The sequence below is a fragment of the Anguilla rostrata genome, chromosome 2, assembly GCF_018555375.3.
Source record: "Anguilla rostrata isolate EN2019 chromosome 2, ASM1855537v3, whole genome shotgun sequence".
NCBI classification, from domain to species: Eukaryota; Metazoa; Chordata; class Actinopteri; order Anguilliformes; family Anguillidae; genus Anguilla; species Anguilla rostrata.
Window position 1 is genome coordinate 68367657 of NC_057934.1, and position 19697 is coordinate 68387353.

Sequence of the window (19697 nt, forward strand, 5' to 3'; positions counted from 1 at the left end):
GGGGGGGGGGGGGTTAGGAGGGGGTAGGAGGGGGAGGCTGTCAGGGGAGTGGTGGTGATGGGGGTGGGATTGGTGGCAGATCCCCTTCTCAGGTGTGGGGGGCGGGGGGGGGGGGCGAGAGGGGGAGGCTGTCGGGGGAGTGGGGTGATGGGGGTGATGGGGGGTGGGATTTGGTGGCAATCCCTTGTCTAATGTATGGGGGGGGGGGGGGCGGGAGGGGGAGGCTGTCGGGGAGTGGGGGGAGTGGTGGTGATGGGGGGTGGGATTAGGTGGCATATCCCCTTCTCAGGTGGGGGGCGAGAGGGGAGGCGTCGGGGAGTGGTGGTGATGGGGGGGGATTAGGTGGCATATCCCTTCTCAGGTGGGGTGGGGAGGAGGGAGGCTGTCGGGGAGTGGAGGAGTGGTGGTGATGGGGGGGTGGGATTAGGTGGCAGATCCCCCTGTCTCAGGGTGGGGGGGGGGGGCGAGAGGGGGAGGATGTCAGGGGAGTGGGAGGGAGTGGTGGTGATGGGGGGGGGGATTAGGTGGCATATCCCCCTTCTCAGGTGTGGGGGGGGGTGAGAGGGGGAGGCTGTCGGGGAGTGGGGGGAGTGGTGGTGATGGGGGTGGGATTAGTGGCAGATCCCCCTTCTCATGTGTGGGGGGGGGGCGGAGAGGGGGAGGCTGTCGGGGGAGTGGGGGGAGTGGTGGTGATGGGGGGTGGGATTAGATGGCAGATCCCCTTCTCAGGTGGGGCGGGGGGGGGGCGAGAGGGGGAGGCTGTCGGGGAGTGGGGGGAGTGGTGGTGATGGGGGGTGGGATTAGGTGGCAGATCCCCTTCTCAGCTGTGGGGGGGGGCGGAGGGGGGGAGGGGGGGCGAGAGGGGGAGGATGTAAGGGGAGTGGGGTGGAGTGGTGGTGATGGGGGGGGGGATTAGGTGGCATATCCCCCTTCCCAGGTGCGGGCCGGGGGGGCAGGTCGGTGTCACATCGATCTGCTAGTCGCTCTGTCACCATCTGGTCCCAGCGCTGCCCGCCCTGCGCTATCCACCGTATCCACGGCGACAGCTCCCGGGCGCCAGAACCACCGAGCTCCGCGCCGAGCTCCCGCTCTCTCAGCGTGATGATGAGCCTGTCTGACGGCTCGGAAGAGCAGCGCTCCACCCCCCCCCCCCCCCGTCTACAGGAGCCCAGAGCCATGGTGCCTCTACACAACATGGCACTACCATAAACATGCTGTCTGCGTGGGTTTAATGGGTTGTACCTGTGATATGAGCCTGTGTATCATCTACAGGCCCGGGTCAAATACGTATTTGTTTACGCATTTAAAAATAACTTTCTGTGCTCTATTGATCTTGCCTGGTTTAATTGAGTCTGCCCATATGATCAGAAGGCAGGGGTTTGCGTTTTTTGAGAGTATTTCAAATACGTATTTGACCCGGGTCTGATCGTCCATGGCTGACTCCGAAATCAAACAGCGTAGCGTATCGACAGTTGACTTTCCAATGGTAATAACATGTTTTGAGCCCAGAACACACTGTATGATTTTAGGCCTACAAATAGCCCATAATAACAGGCTTGCGTTTGCCACACTTATTGTTGAAAACTTGGCATGCACACGCTGAAATTATACTGCATGTCATCTGTAAGGCAAAGACTGCGCAGTGTGTCAGGTGCTTATGAGCTATTGTAATTGGTCTTGTGAGCATCTACGAGCTAAAATTCGATTTCTGAATTCATCGTTTTTTTTTTTTTTGTTTTTTTTTTCCAGAACTGTTCTCGGTATAATGAGGTTCGTTAGCCCGAGCTTAGAAGGACTCCCAACGGTCGACAGAAAATTACGATTCAAAGAAACCTTTTTGCCTGCAGCTGTTCCCAGGCAGCTGTGTATTGCACACTCAAAGCCACGAGAGCAACAAGGGGGCCATTGGAGAATACAGCCAGGATACAATGGCAGAAAAAAAACATAGGAGACTCGAGATTAACACTTGCGGGCCAAAACAGAGCTTATTATCATAGACTAAGAGCGCAAGGGCTTGCGTGATCTATTACATTACATTATATTACATTCATTTGGCAGATGCTTTTATCCAAAGCGACGTACAAGAAGTGCATTTTCATGATCGTAGACAACTGCTGAACACGGGTTCAGTGAGGTACAATTACTTATTTTGTACAGCTATTTCTAGCCGAGAACAATGAACACTATCCTGGTCTAACATCTGCAAAGCCAAACTAGGCAGAAGAATAAAAATAAGCTACAGTATTAAGAATAAGCTACAGTATTAAGGTAACTATTACCTACTGTGTGATCTATGGGATGTGGATGTGGAGACCGCAAGCAGCTGTATACTGAACCGGTTTGTCCCTCAGTTCCCGAAGAAATGTCCCCCGGAATCCTGTTCGCGAAGGTTCGCGGTGACAAATGCAGCTGCGTCCTCCTTCGTGTGGCGGCACGCGATTGGATTTCGCGATTTCCCCAGGAGTCCACGGCGGCCATCTTGAATAACAGCGCCAAGGACACGCGCACGCAGCGCGCTTTTATTTTTATTGATTTTCAGAAATTATGCGTGCGTTCGGCTTTATTTATGTGATTGATTTCCAGAAGCTTCCAGCACCTCAGCTGATCACACTTTTTTTTTGGTGCTAGTGAGGTCATGAGACTGTAATAGCAAGGTCTGAGATGTGTGATGATGAACATTTGCATTTGTTCAAAGAGCACAAGCGAGATGCAGCGAGTCACAAAGTTACCTGAATATTTTCAGGGAAGGCAATATTTCCGGGAGGAGGGGCACTGGCCACTGCACTGTGTGTGGTGTGGGTTGTCAGCCAGCCATTGGTTTCCCGTTATACTGCAGCAGTGTTTTAGGTGGGTTTGGTGGCTTCAGTGTACCACAGAGCTCCAGGGGTGAATCCATCTCGCCAATTTGTAACTGTCCGTCACTTTTTTTTTTGGTGGCGGCCATCTTGTCCATTGAGATGCATGGTTTAACCTCATGAAAGGCATTCTCTGTTTCGGTGACTCAAGACTAGGATGTGAAGTCTTTTCTGCCTTTGATGCCAGCCCACCTTCTCGTCTGCCTAGCCTGACTAACGTTAGAGCCGTTTTGATCTTTTAGCAATCCGTGTCAATCCGGCTGTTGAGACACATTGCGGTTAACCCCCTCCCCCTCTCCCCCCCCCCCCGTTATTTATTTTGACCTATATAACAATTCGTTGGAATCTTATCAGGGGAAAAACGTGTTGCTACATAAAGATGTGCATTGGCGGGGCATCTGTGTGTGCGAGGAGTGTGGAGCAGGCCGGCTGTCTGTCAGTCATGTGGAAAGGCGAGAGGGGGGCAGGAGGGGAGGGGAGGGGGCGGAGGGGAGGAGGAGGGGGCGGCAGTCGGGGGAGAGGGAGGAGGAGGGGGGCGGAGGAGGGGGGAGGGGGGGGGCGGAGGGGGTGGAGGAATTCCACCGCGGACGCGCGGCTGCGTCTCTCTCTCTGTCCCAGTTCCAGCGAGGAAGACTTCTTCTCCTTCGGCCCGAGGGATCCTCCGTGCCTGCAGCTGCTGGGGGGGGGGGTTGGGGGGTGCTGGGGGGGGGCGGCGACGTGCAGTGCACAGCCTGGTGGTGGGTGTCGTTGAGCGCTGAGGAAGACCCCGCGTGAGCGCATCTCAGTTTCGCAGGCTCTGGTTCAAAGGCAGAGCCTGTTTACCGGGGAAGACCGTTTGGCATTTCTTTTCTCCGTTTGTCAAAATAAAGGTTTTGCTCGTTTGTTCGTGTTCTCTTGGACTTATCAGCCGCCCGTTATGGGGGATCTTAACGTATGTCTGGAGAAGGAGAAGTATTGTGCAGAGCTGATAGACAGCTACAGCGACTCTGATGTTGAGGTCCAGCACTGTGATAACATTGTGATAGCCCGCGGTTTCATCTTGCTTAACTCCGGGACTTTCTATGGGAATCTTTAGCATTTTGGATAACGGATGTGAGAAAATCAGAGAAACTAGTTCCTGTGTTAATTCTTAAGTCTGTGTCATTAGCTGAGAGTTCAGTCAGCATGAGCCCTCTGTCCTACAGCACGGGACACGCGTGCGGACGGACGGACGGACGGACGGACGGACGGACGCCATTTGGTTTCCATCACGTGGCGCTAGGTCAATATGGTAATGGACTGATTTAAGCGCTTATCAGGTTACAATGATGCCTCTCATGCCAAGCGTTAGGTGGTTAGGTCTTGCTCAAGGCACTTCGACGCCAGGGCGTTGAACGGCAACCTCCGATGCCAGACAAGTCTACCTCCTGAGCTGGCCCTATGTGCTCAGTGCCAGTCGCCAGTGCTGCAGTGGCGCCAGGCTGTGCCAGGCCATGCCAGGTTCCGAGTGCCCATCAATCAATCAGGGACGTCGAAGCAGGGGCCCACTCATGCTGCAGGGGCCCCAGAAATTACACCTGCAGTCTGGCTAATGGAGGTGCCCTCTTCTACCCCTACCCCACCCCCCACCCCCAGGGAGAAACAAACACTCTTAAAGTGTCCCCGGGGTTTTGAGCGTGAACGTTCGTTTGGGCGCTGCACGCTGTGAGCGGTGTTTTTATTCGCGCTGTCGAGCTCACGCAGAAAGGCCGGGCTCTGAACTCCCTCGCTACAGGGCCGCCGCCGCCATATTGCGCTGCGTCTCCGAGCCGCGAGCGACCCCCTCACAGAGCGGCCATCTTAAATCACCCAAACCCTCAGCGAGCCAGAAATGACTGTTTTTATGTACTGGGTTTCGGCCCATCAAGAATTTGCTCTCTGCTATCTATCAACTACTGCTTGTATTTTTTTCCATAGATTGCGTTGTTGCCGTTCTCGTTGTGTTAGTGTTAATCAGTTTAACCAGGGTCCAAGTTGAACTATGCGGTTGTTCCCTGCACTTGTACCGGTACTTCTCTCTAGGGGTTTCGTCATACTTGTTCCTGGTTATGGTTATACACTTTGTTGTACGTCGCTCTGGATAAGAGCGTCTGCCAAATGCCTGTAATGTAATGTAATGTAATCTATCAATCAATCAATCAATACTTTTATTGTCCCCGTAGGGAAATTTGCTTTGCGTGCACGTATATATAAAGGTATGCTAAGAGGCTGGCCTGTTACAGCAGAGTTATGTGTTTGTTTTTCTATCATGATTTTTTTAAATTTATGTTCTCAGCAGTCTCTTGCATCCAAGGTAACGCTCACAGCTGCCGTCGGTGGCGGGCAACCCGAAGTGCACTGTACGCAGCCAGCGACATGCGACGTTTTTTAAAATAACTCGGCAAAAAAAAGAGCCCTTAAGTATCCGGCTGCAATCAGTGGAGCAATCAGTAAATCCTACAGTAAACATAAAAATGATAAATAATAATTTTTATTTATTTATTTATGCTTTTATTCCGGCACTTTGAGGCAAATCCATCCCGGACTGCAAGTCTAGGTTAGCCAACACTGGTTTATACCTTCATATACATTTATACGGCTGGGTATTTACGCAAGCAAGTCCGGTTGAGTACGTTTTTTTTTACGAAAGGATAAAATTGCCCACGTCCCATCTGCGAATCAGACCTGCGCGGTTGTATAGTACAGTTGGGTCCCGGGTCATTTAGCAGTACAGTACGCTGCACCCCCCCCCCCACCCCCCCACCCCCGGCTGTTTTTCCTAGCCTACGTTCCCGCTCGTCCATTTTGTTTTTTTTACCATGTTCTTATTCCCGGAGTGTGGCTTGTGAACGCTGTAAGTCCTCGCCACAGGAGTCCTGGGTTCAGAGGCGCGGGGGGGGGGGGGGGGGGGGGGGATTCTTGAGTGGCGGAGAGCTTGATCCAGAACTGTCATGTAGCATTAGCCTGACGGCGGACGTCCGCGACCGCGAACATCGCGAACACGTACGCGGCGCTGGGAACGCGCCGCGCCGCGCCGTGTCGGACGAGGAAGCCCACCTCCGGCCGGTTCCTCTCGTTATTATTTAAAATTATTAGAATTAATTTTTTTTTGGTGTTACTTCATGGGATTTCGGGGCTGTGAAGGTAAAGCAGACACGAAAGCAGAGCGGCAGAGGTCGCGCGTAGAGGTCGCGCCACGTCCGTTTCTATCATCCTCACCGTGATGATGACACACGAGGGGGGGTGGGGGGGGAGGGGGGGCGTCCTCGAGACGGACACCGCGCCACTCTCGGCGGCCTGGGGCGAAGGTCACAGCGGAGAGAGCGATGGCGGGGGTCACGTGTTCCCTTGGAAACGCTGCGGGAGAGGGCGCGTTATTGCATTTGCCGTCTCTCAGCAGCGGCGCGTCGTCTGATAGGCCCGCTCCCATTTTTTTTTTCCCTTTTTTTTTCCGTCTCTTCTTCATGGAAAGGTTAACGCTCCTCTGCAGAGCGGCGACATGGCCGTCTGTGGGCCTGCACCCTCTGCAGGTGCAGACATGGATCTCCTGTTGAAGTATCCTGAACCAAACGCCCTACAGTGACATGCGTTAAAAAAAGAGAGAGGGATGGGAGCTGGAAGAGAAGGAAAGGCTAGCGAGCAGAGTGGAGTGAATCATGGGAGAGAATACATTGAGAGGGGAGGGGAAGGGAGGGGAGGGGAGGGGAGGGGGTGCATGGAAGTTTAATTGATTTCTGATTTTCCCACAGTGCTTTGCCACTGGACCCTGTCAGCTGGTCCCAGTGGAGCTCAGAGGGTGGGCAGCACTGCACTCAAAGTGCTCAAAAAAACAGCACCGAGGTCGGGGGAGGGGGGCGTGGAGTGCATCCCTAATATGGACATTGAAGGTGATGTCATTCACCCGGGCCCCTATCCCAGCCGTGTGAAAGTAGACGATGAAGCACGTCACATGATGATGACACACTTTGCGCATTTCACATAACATTACATTACATTTATTTAGCAGACGCTTTTATCCAAAGCGACGTACAGGAGTGCGTATCACGGTCATTAACGCTTGTGTCAACGCTTGTGTCGTGCGTAAATATTCAGCGTTTGTGCTACAAAGCCGCCTTTGTCTGTATCTCTGGATTGTAAACCTCCTTCATTTGTTAATTTTATTCAGTAACACAGTACACCCCCCTGGTTTTAAGTGCCCTGACCAATGCTGAATCTCCACACCCCCCCACCCCCACCCCCCCCTCCTATAATTTTTAAATCTCATTCGTTGCACAGTTGCTTCGCTGATCTTGAGATCTCATCGTTGCTGTATTTGTTTTTTGTTTTTTACCAATTCTTGCTTAGTTTGTTTTAGTTTCAACATTTATCAATATTAAATGATTTTTTTTAGAAAACTGAATTCCATTAGACCGAAACATTAAATCTGAACTGGCGAAAGTGCATTCCTGATATTCTTCCATTTGCATGCAAATAGATAAGAGATCATTTTGTGCAAAACAATGCATTCATTTCCTCCATTTTCCCAGGCAGTGTGAAACACAATTGGCAATCAACTTCTAAAGGGTGTGATGGACATACGAATAGTGCAGGTATGCCTCCAGATTTCTGGTGGAAAGACAGGCTGGGTTGTGTTATGTATTCCGCCCAGTTCTAAGCTTTATTGAGGCGGTTAATGGGGATGAGTGCGGAATGGAGGTCAGTGGTTTTTGGGCTTATTAGGGCAGTTAATGGGGATGAGTGCGGAGCAGAGGTCAGTGGTTTTTGGCCGTATTGGGGCAGTTAATGGGGATGAGTGAGGAGTGGAGGTCAGTGGTTTTTGGCCGTATTGAGGCAGTTAATGGGGATGAGTGAGGAGTGGAGGTCAGTGGTTTTTAGGCCTTATTGGGGCAGTTAATGGGGATGAGTGCGGAGCGGAGGTCAGTGGTTTTTGGCCTTATTGGGGCAGTTAATGGGGATGAGTGCGGAGCGGAGGTCAGTGGTTTTTAGGCCTTATTGGGGCAGTTAATGGGGATGAGTGCGGAGCGGAGGTCAGTGGTTTTTGGGCTTAGTGAGGCGGTTAATGGGGATTAGTTAATGAGGTCAGTGGTTTTTGGTCTTATTGAGGCAGTTAATGGGGATGAGTGCGGAGCGGAGGTCAGTGGTTTTTGGTCTTATTGAGGCAGTTAATGGGGATGAGTGCGGAGCAGAGGTCAGTGGTTTTTGGGCTTAGTGAGGCGGTTAATGGGGATTAGTTAATGAGGTCAGTGGTTTTTGGGCTTATTGAGGCAGTTAATGGGGATGAGTGCGGAGCGGAGGTCAGTGGTTTTTGTGGCGCACAGAGAGCCTTTAAGGGAAACTTCAGTGAGCACTCCGCCACCGCCCCCCCCCCCCCCCAACAGCATGAGGCTGACGTGCCCAGAAGCTCTCAGTCAATTCAAAGCTCTGGCAAGATCAGAGCTTATTAGCGCTCTCCCCCCCCCTCCCCCCCTCCTTGCCACCCCCCCACCCCCCCCCCACCCCACCCCCGCTTGTCAAGATCCTCACCCATCCTGACTGGCTTCCACAGAAATGCCACCGTCATGCCCAGATTAGAAAAAAGCTTTTCATCTCGTCCACAGCTACAGCTTGACACGTTGCCTTGCTAATTGTTTACCATCTGCTGGGCACCGTGGCCCCAGCGGGCACTGCCAGCTTTGTTGTGATTTAGCGCGCGGCGTGTTCCTATCTAACGCACGCAGGAAGCAGGTCCAGAGCCGTTTCCTGCAGTGTCGGTGGGAAAAGATACTGTCGGCGAACGCAAGCGTGCTCTCAGGTACACACATCCGTCCGGGGAGAAGTAAATCGTTAACAAAGAGATTACATACCCCGCTGTTATTAATATGCTAAATCGTTACCTCAAATCCCCCCCCTCCCCCCCCCTAGAAAACAGGTTGCATTATTTATGGTGTTGCTCACTTTTCAATTAATTGCAGAATGCTAATAGGTTCAGGCTGAGTGGTTTAATAGATGCCATGGCTGTGCTAAAACTGAAAGTTTCTCAGTCTGTGTGTGCGTGTGTGTGTGTGTGTGTGTGTAAACTAAGCTCGATAAACTTTGCTTTAGAACCTGAAACCAAAGTGCCAGGTTGAACTGGCACGTCGATGGTTCCCTCGAGCAGCAAACGCAAAGAAAAGCTTTATTTGTGGAGAGGAGGTGTCTGCGATAGGCTAATTACACTCCGCAATAACCTGTTACTTTAAAAACATACATGTTTAGCACGTATTCACACTGATATGTAGCAGCTGCGTGAGTGTCATGTTAAACTAAGAGTAAATGGGTTTCTGTTTTTGTTTTTTTGTTTTTTATACAGCACACTTTTACTGAGACACTGTCATAAAGATGCTTTACAGGACTGTAGGAAAAGCAGAAAAATATTTGGTCTTAATTCTGCAAAAATTACCTGAATGTGAGCTAAAATAAGTGCCCCCTGGAAAGAACAGAACAGTCGAATGGTGGTGAGAAAAAAGCTAAGTGAAGAGAAATCTCAGGAGAAACACAACTTAGTTGGGGTATCCCCTACTGTACTATAGGGGTATCCTCTTCTGTACTATAAGGGGAACACCTTCTGTACTATAAGGGGATCCTCTTCTGTACTATAAGGGGAACACCTTCTGTACTATAAGGGGATCTTCTTCTGTACTATAAGGGGAACACCTTCTGTACTATAAGGGGATCCTCTTCTGTACTATAAGGGGAACACCTTATGTGCTATAAGGGGGAACCCCTTCTGTACTATAAGAAGGAAACCCTTCTGTACTACAAGGGGAACACCTTATGTGCTATAAGGGGGAACCCCTTCTGTACTATAAGGGGCATCGTCCTCTGCACTGTGAGTGCCCAGTGCCTGCTTCGGTCATGACGATGAGACAGCCTCAACAGAAAGCCGAATCTTTGTTTTTTTTTTTTGGAAAGGCCCGACTCATAATGGCCATTCTTCCAGGTTTCTCAATCATCTTTTTTATCCCTCCTTAAATCTCTGACTCGGAATCACTGAAAGCTGACCCAGCTTACAAAATATTATTTTCCTTTGCTGCATATGATGTGCCGGTATTTTAAAACTAATATTAATTTTGCATGGTACTAACTAAAATATCTATTTGGTAATTACTGTAATATTACTGTAATATTTCGTTTACTGTAATGTGAGTGCTGTTGTGGAAACGCAGTGAGGCATGGCCTTGTGTTTATTGTGGTGTTACCCTGACGGAAATACAGATATTGTTTGTTGTTCAGAATTGCATAAATGTTTATGCCAAGAGATTTACTGGCTGCTTTGACAATTACCATCAGAGACACAAAAACAGAACAGAAATCAAATCCTGGCTTGAAATCCTGATTTGCATCTTATTACGGTTTGAATCACCTGGTCAGACTGGGATTCTGTCAACATTTAGTCCTTAACTTCGATTTGACAACTGAAAGTAGGAATTACTTATTTTCATCACAAACTCATTCCAAGCCTCAGTGTGGTGCAGTAAGTGGAAAAGTTATTTCAGTTGACGGAACAAAAAAATGTAATCTCACCCAAACCCCCCCCGAGCTTCGCTCACTCAACAGAAGTGTAATTTTGAAACGAAATCCCAGTGAAACTGATGGGTTATTTGAAAGAAAAAAAATTGAGTGATTGAGTTTTAGGCACCAAGTGGCATAGTTATCAATCTGGGACTGTGAAAAACTATGGGATAGCGCTCATAATATTGTTATATCAAAATACCTTTGAGTAAAATGTCCAAAAATCCCCTTTTCTTTTTCAGTCAATAGACCCTAATAAAGTTGTCATTCTGTAGAATCTAGAATTACACTGTTCCACCGATACACCGATTACATAGGATTCCTAAGCTGTCGTGGGGCATTTTCTTAAAAGTTCGGTCTCACAGGGGCCGGTTGAGGGGAGCCTCAGGCCCTCTGTCACCCCCCCACCCCCCCCTCACACCCCCCGCATTCTGGCAGCGCCCCTATACGACAGCGTGGCAGAGCCTGAGAAAGTGATGCCCTTCACACATCTGAAATCGTGTTATGGCGCTACCGTGAATAGAATGCCGGCAGCCGGTGTCAGGTGTTAGCAATTAGCCGCTACGTCTCCTCTCATGCTTTCTGATCAGCTGTTTGTGCTCTATTGATGTTGCCAGTAAGTTGATGATAATTCAAGGTGGTGTTTTCTGTGCAAACTCAGTGAAAACACACTGAGACAGTGGTGACCTCGTAGCAGGGCCTGTTTTTAAGCACTGCATGGGTTTCATTAGGGAGCCTGGAGAGCATAAATGTGCTATGACCCTCCTGGACCGGCTCTTCTGTGTGTACAGCATGCCGTGGTGTCTTTTAACTGGATGGCCCACTAACTGACGCACAGTGGAAAGAGGTTTTATGGTCGATTGTACATGACTTGACTCTTAACTGCTCTGCTAAACTGGTCTGCTCTGCTTAGTTTACGGAGGCACTGTGTACACACTTAATATAATTGAATATAGGATGTATTTATAACCTTTGACCCTGAGGGACTGATTTAATATAATCTGCTGTGGCAGGCTAGGGTTGTTGTGGTGAATAGTTAATTTCCTGGGTCTCCTAAGGAAGGTGAAATGCACTGCTACTGAATTCTTCCTAGTGACTTCATCTTGCCTAACAGGCATCAATATTGCACTACATTTCCCATGATGCATCACAACATGTGGCGCATCATTCTTAAGATATCGACAAATGAGCCATGAGACTAGGTTGTCAGATCACGCGCACCTTTGGTCATGGGAAAACACCTGGCTTATTGCGGTCGTTATTTATAAAGACCGGAGAGATTTTCCCCACGAGCGAGCGTGTCACATGACCGGGTCTGAGATAGTGACCTAGTTTGCTGCAGAGTGTTAAGAGGACACAGCTCTATTCTGTCATTAATAATGTAGCCCTGGAGCACCAGGCACCAGCGCTCTCTCATCACTCTTTCACTCACGTCCTGTGTTCCTGTCATTGTCGGCAATAATAAGCGCGGACGCTACCGAATAACCGCTACCAAGGGAACTACCACGAAACCCGGGGATAGGGAATGAAAGGTTTGACTGAAGTCCAGGCTGCGTCACGTTCAGTCCAGTGTGGAGGTTTTAGTGTTTGCGCTCTTATGCTGCGATTATTCCGCTCAAATATTTCAGTGCAGGGAGGGAAAAGGTGTTGTGATTTCCACCCCATACCCCCCCCCCCCTGGAGCTGTGGAGGTTTTCAGACTTGTCATAACTGCATATTCGTAGCCACAGAATGTATAGAAAAATAGAAAACTGACTATGGATGGGAAGGACATCCCAAATGGATGGTGATCATGGGAAAGGGAATCATGGTGATTTTTACTACATCTCTGGTGCAGGGCGGTGGACATTTTTCAATGTGTTCCCGGAAAATACACTGAAGGCAGCAAGTGTAGGAAATATTTGTTCTACAATAACAGCAGATCTTGGGTTCTGTTGTGTCTTGGTTCTCCCTTGTAAAATTGAGCTATTTCTACTTATGATCAAGCTAATAATGCAATTTCAGTTTGTAAATGTGGAGGTCCATAACACAATGAGTCTTTGAAACTCCACTTTCTACAGCACCTTGTTCAGATATGATCCACGTACAGTTCAGTATTCTGCCTTATAGTTCATTGCAGTTCAACCCCAGAACTGATTCTGTAATTCTGACTACATTCACGCTTCAGTGAATCTCCATGGGGCGCTCTTATCAAAAAGCTTTTTCCACGTCTAGATCTAGTCTGGCCTTGCCTGGTTTGAGTGAAACGCTCGTCAGTTTCCTCAAAAGAAGTCCAGAATATTTGTCAGGCATGACCTCCCCCTGCTTTCACCATATCAGCTTACCCTTTGAGATGCTGTGTTTCAGAAATGTCCTCGCTGCAGTTATGGATTCCGGTACACCACATGAGATATGACCGGCTGGTAATTTCCTGGATCAGCGAGGTCCCAGTTTTATGCATATGTTTTATGCTTCCTCGCTACCAGTCATTTGGTTCTCCACCAGTTTTTTTTTTTTTTTTTTTTAGAAATTTCATAAAATACCTGTCAGTGGTTTATAAATTATTCTCCCTTGTTCTCATGACTGTGTGCCAATGTCTTTATATCCCCTAAGCTTTTTTATGCTTCTCATCCCTCTTCTTGATACGCCGAAGCATTCAGGATAATTGCTGAACCTAGAGGCCTCTTCTTAAAAAAATAAAAAGAAATGCCAAAAATGCTGCTTGCCTTCACATCGGAGAGTAGAATCATCTTAAATGCAGCAGAATTCCCATCATGTGCATACCATGTCATAAGTACTTTGCCTTAGTTATGGATCTCGGCTAATGTGTGCTGAAAGGGTATTAGGAGCTGTGATGCATTATTTAGCAGCTGCTTTCCTTTCAGATGCTACTTGGAACAAACCTAGACAAAGCTGTCTTTTTCTTGCCGCTTAATTTACATTTGCATTACTGAGCATCTTTTATTTATGGCTTTTTCTCACGTGGCTTCACAAAGAACACCACGTCGTTTGCATCGTGTTTCCTGGTCGGGCTCTATTTGGTGTAGTCACAGACATCACAAGTCATTTGTCTGCGGCAGTGGTCTCCAACCCTGGTGCTGGAGAGCTACATGGTCTGCTGGTTTTCATGGTGACTCTGCACTTCATGACTCAGTTAGAGCAGTTGATTACGCAGTTAACTCAACTCACCTGGGGTCGTGGGTCTCAATTAGGTGTTGGTTTTAAGGTGAAAACAAAAACCAGCAGACACCTTGGAGACCACTGGTCTACAGATATCAAGAAGTCAACATCCATTACAATTTTTTTTTTTAATGAATCGTGCACAATTTGGGGCTTGGGGGGGGGGAATGGGAGGCCACATGCCTAAACATATAAATAGTTGAATTCCGATTAAGTTAGACCTCCAAAATTGGGGGGGGGGGGGTAAAGCTTGCCAAATGCAACAAAATGGAGGCGACAGGAAACTGTGGTACACAGTAGCTCAGGTGTGTATCTCACCCTCGCTGACGTGGAAGAAGGAGGCAGGCGTCTTGCAGGAGGAGTGCAGCTGGAAGCCTGTGTTTCTGGGGAGCAGCCGGCTGGAGAGCTTGCTGTGAAGCGTGGGGGCTGTCAGTGCCAGGTCCCACAGGGGCCACCACCCCCACCCCCCCACCCCCCCATGGCCCGTGGGACTAATACCTGCCTCTGTTCCTGTCAGAGCTCTGCCACCCTGCAATCTGGCCCTGTTCTGGGGACTTGCTGGGACCGCTGTTTGCTGAGGGCTTTAACATGGTTTTATGTTACTGCTGTGTGTGTTTCCCCGGCAATTTGGTTTCGCAACCCAGAAAATTGTGCGTTGGTTGGTTGGTTGCAAGACAAGCGTGTGCGTGTGCGGGTGTGCGCGTGTGTGCACACGTGTGTTTGTGTGTTTGTGCATGTGTGTGTGTGTGAGAGAGAGAGAGAGAGAAAGAGAGTGTGTTTGTGTGTGTGTGTGTGAGAGAGAGAGAGAGAGAGAAAGAGAGTCTGTGTGTGTGTGTGTGTGTGGTGTGTGAGAGGAGAAGGAGTTTGTTGGTGTGTTGCTGTGTGTGTGTGTGTGTGTTGTGGTGTGTGCGTTGTGTGTGTGTGTGTGTGTTTGTGTTGTGCGTGTTGTGTGTGTGTGTGTGTGTGTGGGGTGGTGGTTGTGCTGTGTGTGTGTGTTTGTGTGCGTGTTGTTGTGTGTGTGTGTGTGTGTGTGTGTGTGTGTGTGTGTGTGTGTGTGTGTGTGTGTTTTGTGCGTGTGTGTTGTGTGTGTGTGTGTGTGTGTGTGCGTGTTGTGTGTGTGTGTGTGTGTGTGTGTGTGTTGTGCGTGTGTGTGTGTGTGTGTGTGGTGTGGTGTGTTGTGTGTGGTGTGTGTATGTGTGTGTGTGTGTGTGTGTGTGGTGTGTGTGTGTGGTGTGTGGTGTGTGTGTGTGTGTGTGTGTGTGTGCGTGTTGTGTGTGTGTGTGTGTGGTGTTGTTGTGTGTGTGTGTGTGTGCGTGTTGTTGGGTGGCTCTGTGTTTGTCTGTGTTGTTGTCTGGAGGTTTTGTAGTGGTGGATGTTGCCTTGATGGGAGGCCCTATACAAACTCTTCAATAAAATGCTCTTGATAAGAAGCATTGTTAAAATAGTGCACAAAGCCCCAGTTTTTCCTGTAATTAGTGATGGTCTGGGTCACACACAAAAGGATGCTAATTGCACATCGGAACAGATTGACTGTCTTTGTGAGCGTGGAAGGCATGTGTCTTAATGTCTCAAGAAGCTGTCATTCGGGAACGAACTGATAACTCCGTATAATGATAACCTTTATTCGTGTGTGGATGAAATTATATACCCTCCCCCCCCCCCCACGCTGGAGTCACTGGGCTCTCTTGGAGATACTGCGGCAGCATGGCTAATCATCACCTTGGTGTCTCTCTCTCTCTCTCTCTCTGCAGATTATTGCATATCAGCCATATGGTCGGTCAGTGGACTGGTGGGCGTACGGAGTTCTGCTGTATGAAATGCTGGCTGGACAGGTAATGTGTCTCACTTCGCTGAGTGCTAATTTACTTTTTTTTCCTCTGATGGCATCTAAAATAAGAGGCTTAAAGAAGAAGGTTTTAATGCCCGGCTATTTTCCACTTTACGGTGAATTCAAGATAATCGTCCCGTTTCGAAGTGCCGTTTTCGTTGGCAATCGGGCAAAAATATAAAAATGCAGAATTCCAATGAAACGTCCATTAAGACACACGGATATGCACCAGCCCACACAAGTGCACACACACAAACACACACACATAAACACACGCACACACACGTACGCATACACACACACACACACATAAACACACACACACGTACAATACACGTACGCACACACACACACATACGCACACACACACGTACGCATGCACACACATACAGTACACACACACACACATAAACACACACACACACACACACACACACACACATACGCACACACACACACACAGACGCACACACACACACACACCAGAACACTCCAGCGTGGGGATTTTCTTGGCGCCAGGCCCAGTCACAGACGCCGTGCAGCAGCTCTGTGAATATTTGCCCTGTGAAAGAGTCCCTCTGCACCCCGGCGCACATCAGCAGCAGGGTCTGAGTTCTGGATGGGCGAGCGGTCCGGGTGCCAGGGTACCTCACCTCCTGGGACTGCCAGCCTCCTGCGTGCTGTTCTGAGAGGAGTCACACACCCCTCCCCCTGCTGGAACGGGTTCAGCAAGGGCGGGGCTGACGGATGTCACTGAGCTCTGATGAATCCATACACCAAATCTGGCCCCCACCCCTCCACTTGTACTCTCTCTATCTTTCTCTCTCTCTCTCTCTCTCTCTCTCTTTCTTTATACCTATCTCTCCTTTTCTCTCTATCTCTCTCTCTCTTTCTAGCAATCTCTCTATTTCTCTCTAACTCTATCTCTCTCCCTTTCTTTCTTTTTATCTATCTCACTCTTGTTCTCTCTCTTTCTCTCTCTCTCTCACTCTTTCTATCTCTCTTTCTATTTCTCTCTATCTCTATTTCCATCTCTCTCTCTCTCTCTCTCTCTCTCTCTCTCTCTCTGTGAAATGGCACCGTAGAAGGGTCACGTCTCTCGCTCCTCCAGCGCTCAGGGAACTGACAGCCGTGACATCTGCGAGGGCAGGGGCCTGCACGGTGATCTTCCTCTTCCAGCAGGGGAGGAGGGAGGAGGAGGGGAGGGAGGAGGAGGCCTGCACGGTGATCTTCCTCTTCCAGCAGGGGAGGGAGGAGGGAGGGAGGGAGGGGGGAGGAGGCAGGGGCCTGCAGGTGATCTTCTTCAGCAGGAGGGGAGGGGAGGAGGGAGGGAGGGGAGGAGGCGCCTGCACGGTGATCTTCCTCTTCCAGCAGGAGGGAGGGAGGAGGGAGGGCAGGGCCTGCAGGTGATCTCCTCTTCAGCAGGAGGAGGGAGGGAGGGAGGGAGGGAGGGAGGGGAGGGGGCAGGGGCCTGCACGGTGATCTTCCTTCCAGCAGGAGGGAGGGAGGGGGGAGGGGAGGGAGGGCAGGGCCTGCACGGTGATCTTCCTTCCAGCAGGAGGGAGGGAGGGAGGGGAGGGAGGGGAGGGCAGGGGCCTGCACGGTGATCTTCCTCTTCCAGCAGGAGGGAGGGAGGGAGGGGAGGGGAGGGGAGGGCAGGGGCCTGCACGGTGATCTTCCTCTTCCAGCAGGAGGGAGGGAGGGAGGGGAGGGGAGGGGAGGGCAGGGGCCTGCACGGTGATCTTCCTCTTCCAGCAGGAGGGAGGGAGGGAGGGAGGGAGGGGGGGGCGAGACGGCTCTCCCCAAAGAGACCGCAATAATGAAGCCTTCAGAAAGCTGAAAAGACGGTGTCTCTGGACACTGCCAAAATGCGAGCCCGCGTACACGCACACACACACACACACACGCGCGCGCACACACACATAGACACACACACACACTGATAGGAACTGAATGGAGATATAAAGTGAGATTCAGTTCAGTTTTATTATTTGTGTAGTGCCTTTCACAGAGACACAGAAAGGAAAATTGGGCAAAAGCCAGACCTGAACCCCAATCAAAAACTCTTCAATGGGAAGCACTCTCGAGAGGATCCCCATTATAGAGGGGCAGCTGACCTTAGTTAAGATGGAATGAATGGTAACAGAAATGTAATGAGGCATCCATCGGAGCCGATAATCAAATGGGTTGGGCAGCTTAAGGTCTCAGGTATTAAACCAGCGGGTAAAACAGGCGGTCCAAGCGAAGAAATGTATCTTAGTATGCAGTTCAGAGGGGCGGGGTGAGGCAGCTAGGCCTCCTGGGTAAACAGGAGAGAAATCCTCCAAGTGCGCTGGGCATGAGCTCTGAGAATAAAACCTGAATTTCTGATCATTTTTTTGTGGCATGAAGGGTGCAGGGACACTCTGCCAAGCGATAAATCTGCTTTTGGCTGCAACACCACTATTCAGGCTTCCAAATAGAATGTAATACCTTTCCTCCAGCTATGTGTCTGGACATTTATTCTCATTATGGCCTTCCTTTTGTGCTCCGTGCTTGCTATGATAAAAATGTTGAAATGCGACCTTATTTATTGGAAAGATTGCCGTTGTTGACCACAATCACGAGACAAGGGTAATCGTAAAGCACTTTCACTGGGGTTCGAATTGGAACTCATTTGAGATTCAAGATTGCCTCAGAATTAAAGGGATCTGAGTAGTATTGTTACTGAAATGACTGGCAGCGCTGTACGTCTTGTTTTGATATTGGTCAATTCTCTTTTGGCAAAATTCATGGCATTTTAGATTTAAAATCATTTGAAATGAAGGGTCACCTCTAATGTGTCGAAGAGTCCGCATGCAAATCTTCCAAATAGCAGATCTTCTCCACAAGTCTAGCACGCGCTCTGCTTTTTTTTACAAGTGAAATGGCCACTAATGGCGTAGATAATATGCAGATAATTACGCAGAGGTAATGGGATGGATACTCCAACGAGTCGCTTGTTGACTTCTCTGTGGACCCCGATGTCACTAAATACAGCAAAGTACACGGTAATTGAATCTAAATGTCACTGAAGACAAAGTGCGCGCATATTTAGAAGTACATTATAGAAAATAATTGCTTTTATGGAAAGTTTTTCATGAAAACTAATGAACGAATGTAGCCTGTGCTAGCGTTTCTCCAATTGACGTTCAAACAGGAAATGACAGCTGATAAGAGGAGTCACTTCTCTCTTTTTTTGTTTGTTGTTCGGGCTCTTCTGTCAGCATTGTCTTCTCTCTCAGTTCTAATTTAGCCTTTTTCCCCCCCCCCCTCTATCTGTTGTATTTGCAGTCAGCCACGCGTGATGTCCTTGTCAGGGTCAATAGGTCAATTTACCCAAAGGTCTGATGCACAGAACCAATCAAAAGAGCAGCCAAGCAAATAATCCCCACCTAATTTTTTTCCCCCTCTTTGTGCCACCAAATGACACTTCTTGAGCGTCAACGCTGGTTGTCCAAGATTGGGAGTTTGTCGTTACAGCTCTCATGTGATCACCTCCCTCTGGCCCCTGCTGGGATCCTCGTTAATCCTGCTCGTCTGCTCGTGACACGCTGCCCTCGATCCGAAGCGTCGTGCCGCTTTTACGCGCCTCCATCGGTCACCTGTTGCGGCCCCGGCGTGGAGCAACTTAATTATCGTGCTTTTGTGTTGTGGCTGCCGTGGCCCCGGGGGGACCCGATAAGACGCCTCCGTCGAGACCCTGAACGAGGCGGCGCGAGAAGCTTTGTTTCGTTTAAAACGATCGCGTTCGTGTCCGCCGGCGCTGTGGAACAGGCGCGTTTACACAGTGTGGAGGCCCCGAGCAAGATTCGGGTCTTCAGCTTAATCCATTCTGCGGTGGTGTAAGATATTATCAGGAGTGATAATGAATAATTATTGGATAATAATATGTCCTGTAATAATAGCTTTACTTCCAGACACTGAAAAGGATTAGTATAAATACTGTGCGGATAAACTGTATTAGTGCCTCCGAAGCTTCTCGGTAGCAAACCTTTATTTTCCTCATCACTGGGGAATTAGATTTTAAAGCCCTTGGAACACAAAAGCTGGAAATAAAGACTTGAGCTAGGCTTGCCAAAAGCTTTATTTAACAGAAATCAGTCACACTTATAAAACATATTGCTGTTTTTTTTTTCTCCGAATTGCTCTACTTGTGGTGCCACAGGACCAGAAATGCACCCTGCCTGAGACAGCTTGCCTTGAATATTTTTATTCTGAACTGTTTCTCTTCAGATCTCTCTCTGTTCGAGTTCTGCTCTTTCTGCAGTCTTGACCTCTGCTCTTACTGCACTGCTTCTACTCCAAAG

General features: G+C 49.4%; 1 protein-coding gene across 4 annotated transcripts in view; it reads left to right on the forward strand.

Moving 5' to 3' along the window:
- LOC135249032 (protein kinase C alpha type) overlaps positions 1-19697 on the forward strand; it is a 225439-nt gene that overhangs the window by 179553 nt on the left and 26189 nt on the right. For all 4 annotated transcript variants that reach the window (XM_064324267.1, XM_064324263.1, XM_064324264.1 and 1 more), the window contains one exon: positions 15293-15373. In XM_064324267.1, coding sequence (XP_064180337.1) covers positions 15293-15373 — 81 coding nt within the window. The remainder of the gene's footprint in view (positions 1-15292; positions 15374-19697) is intronic.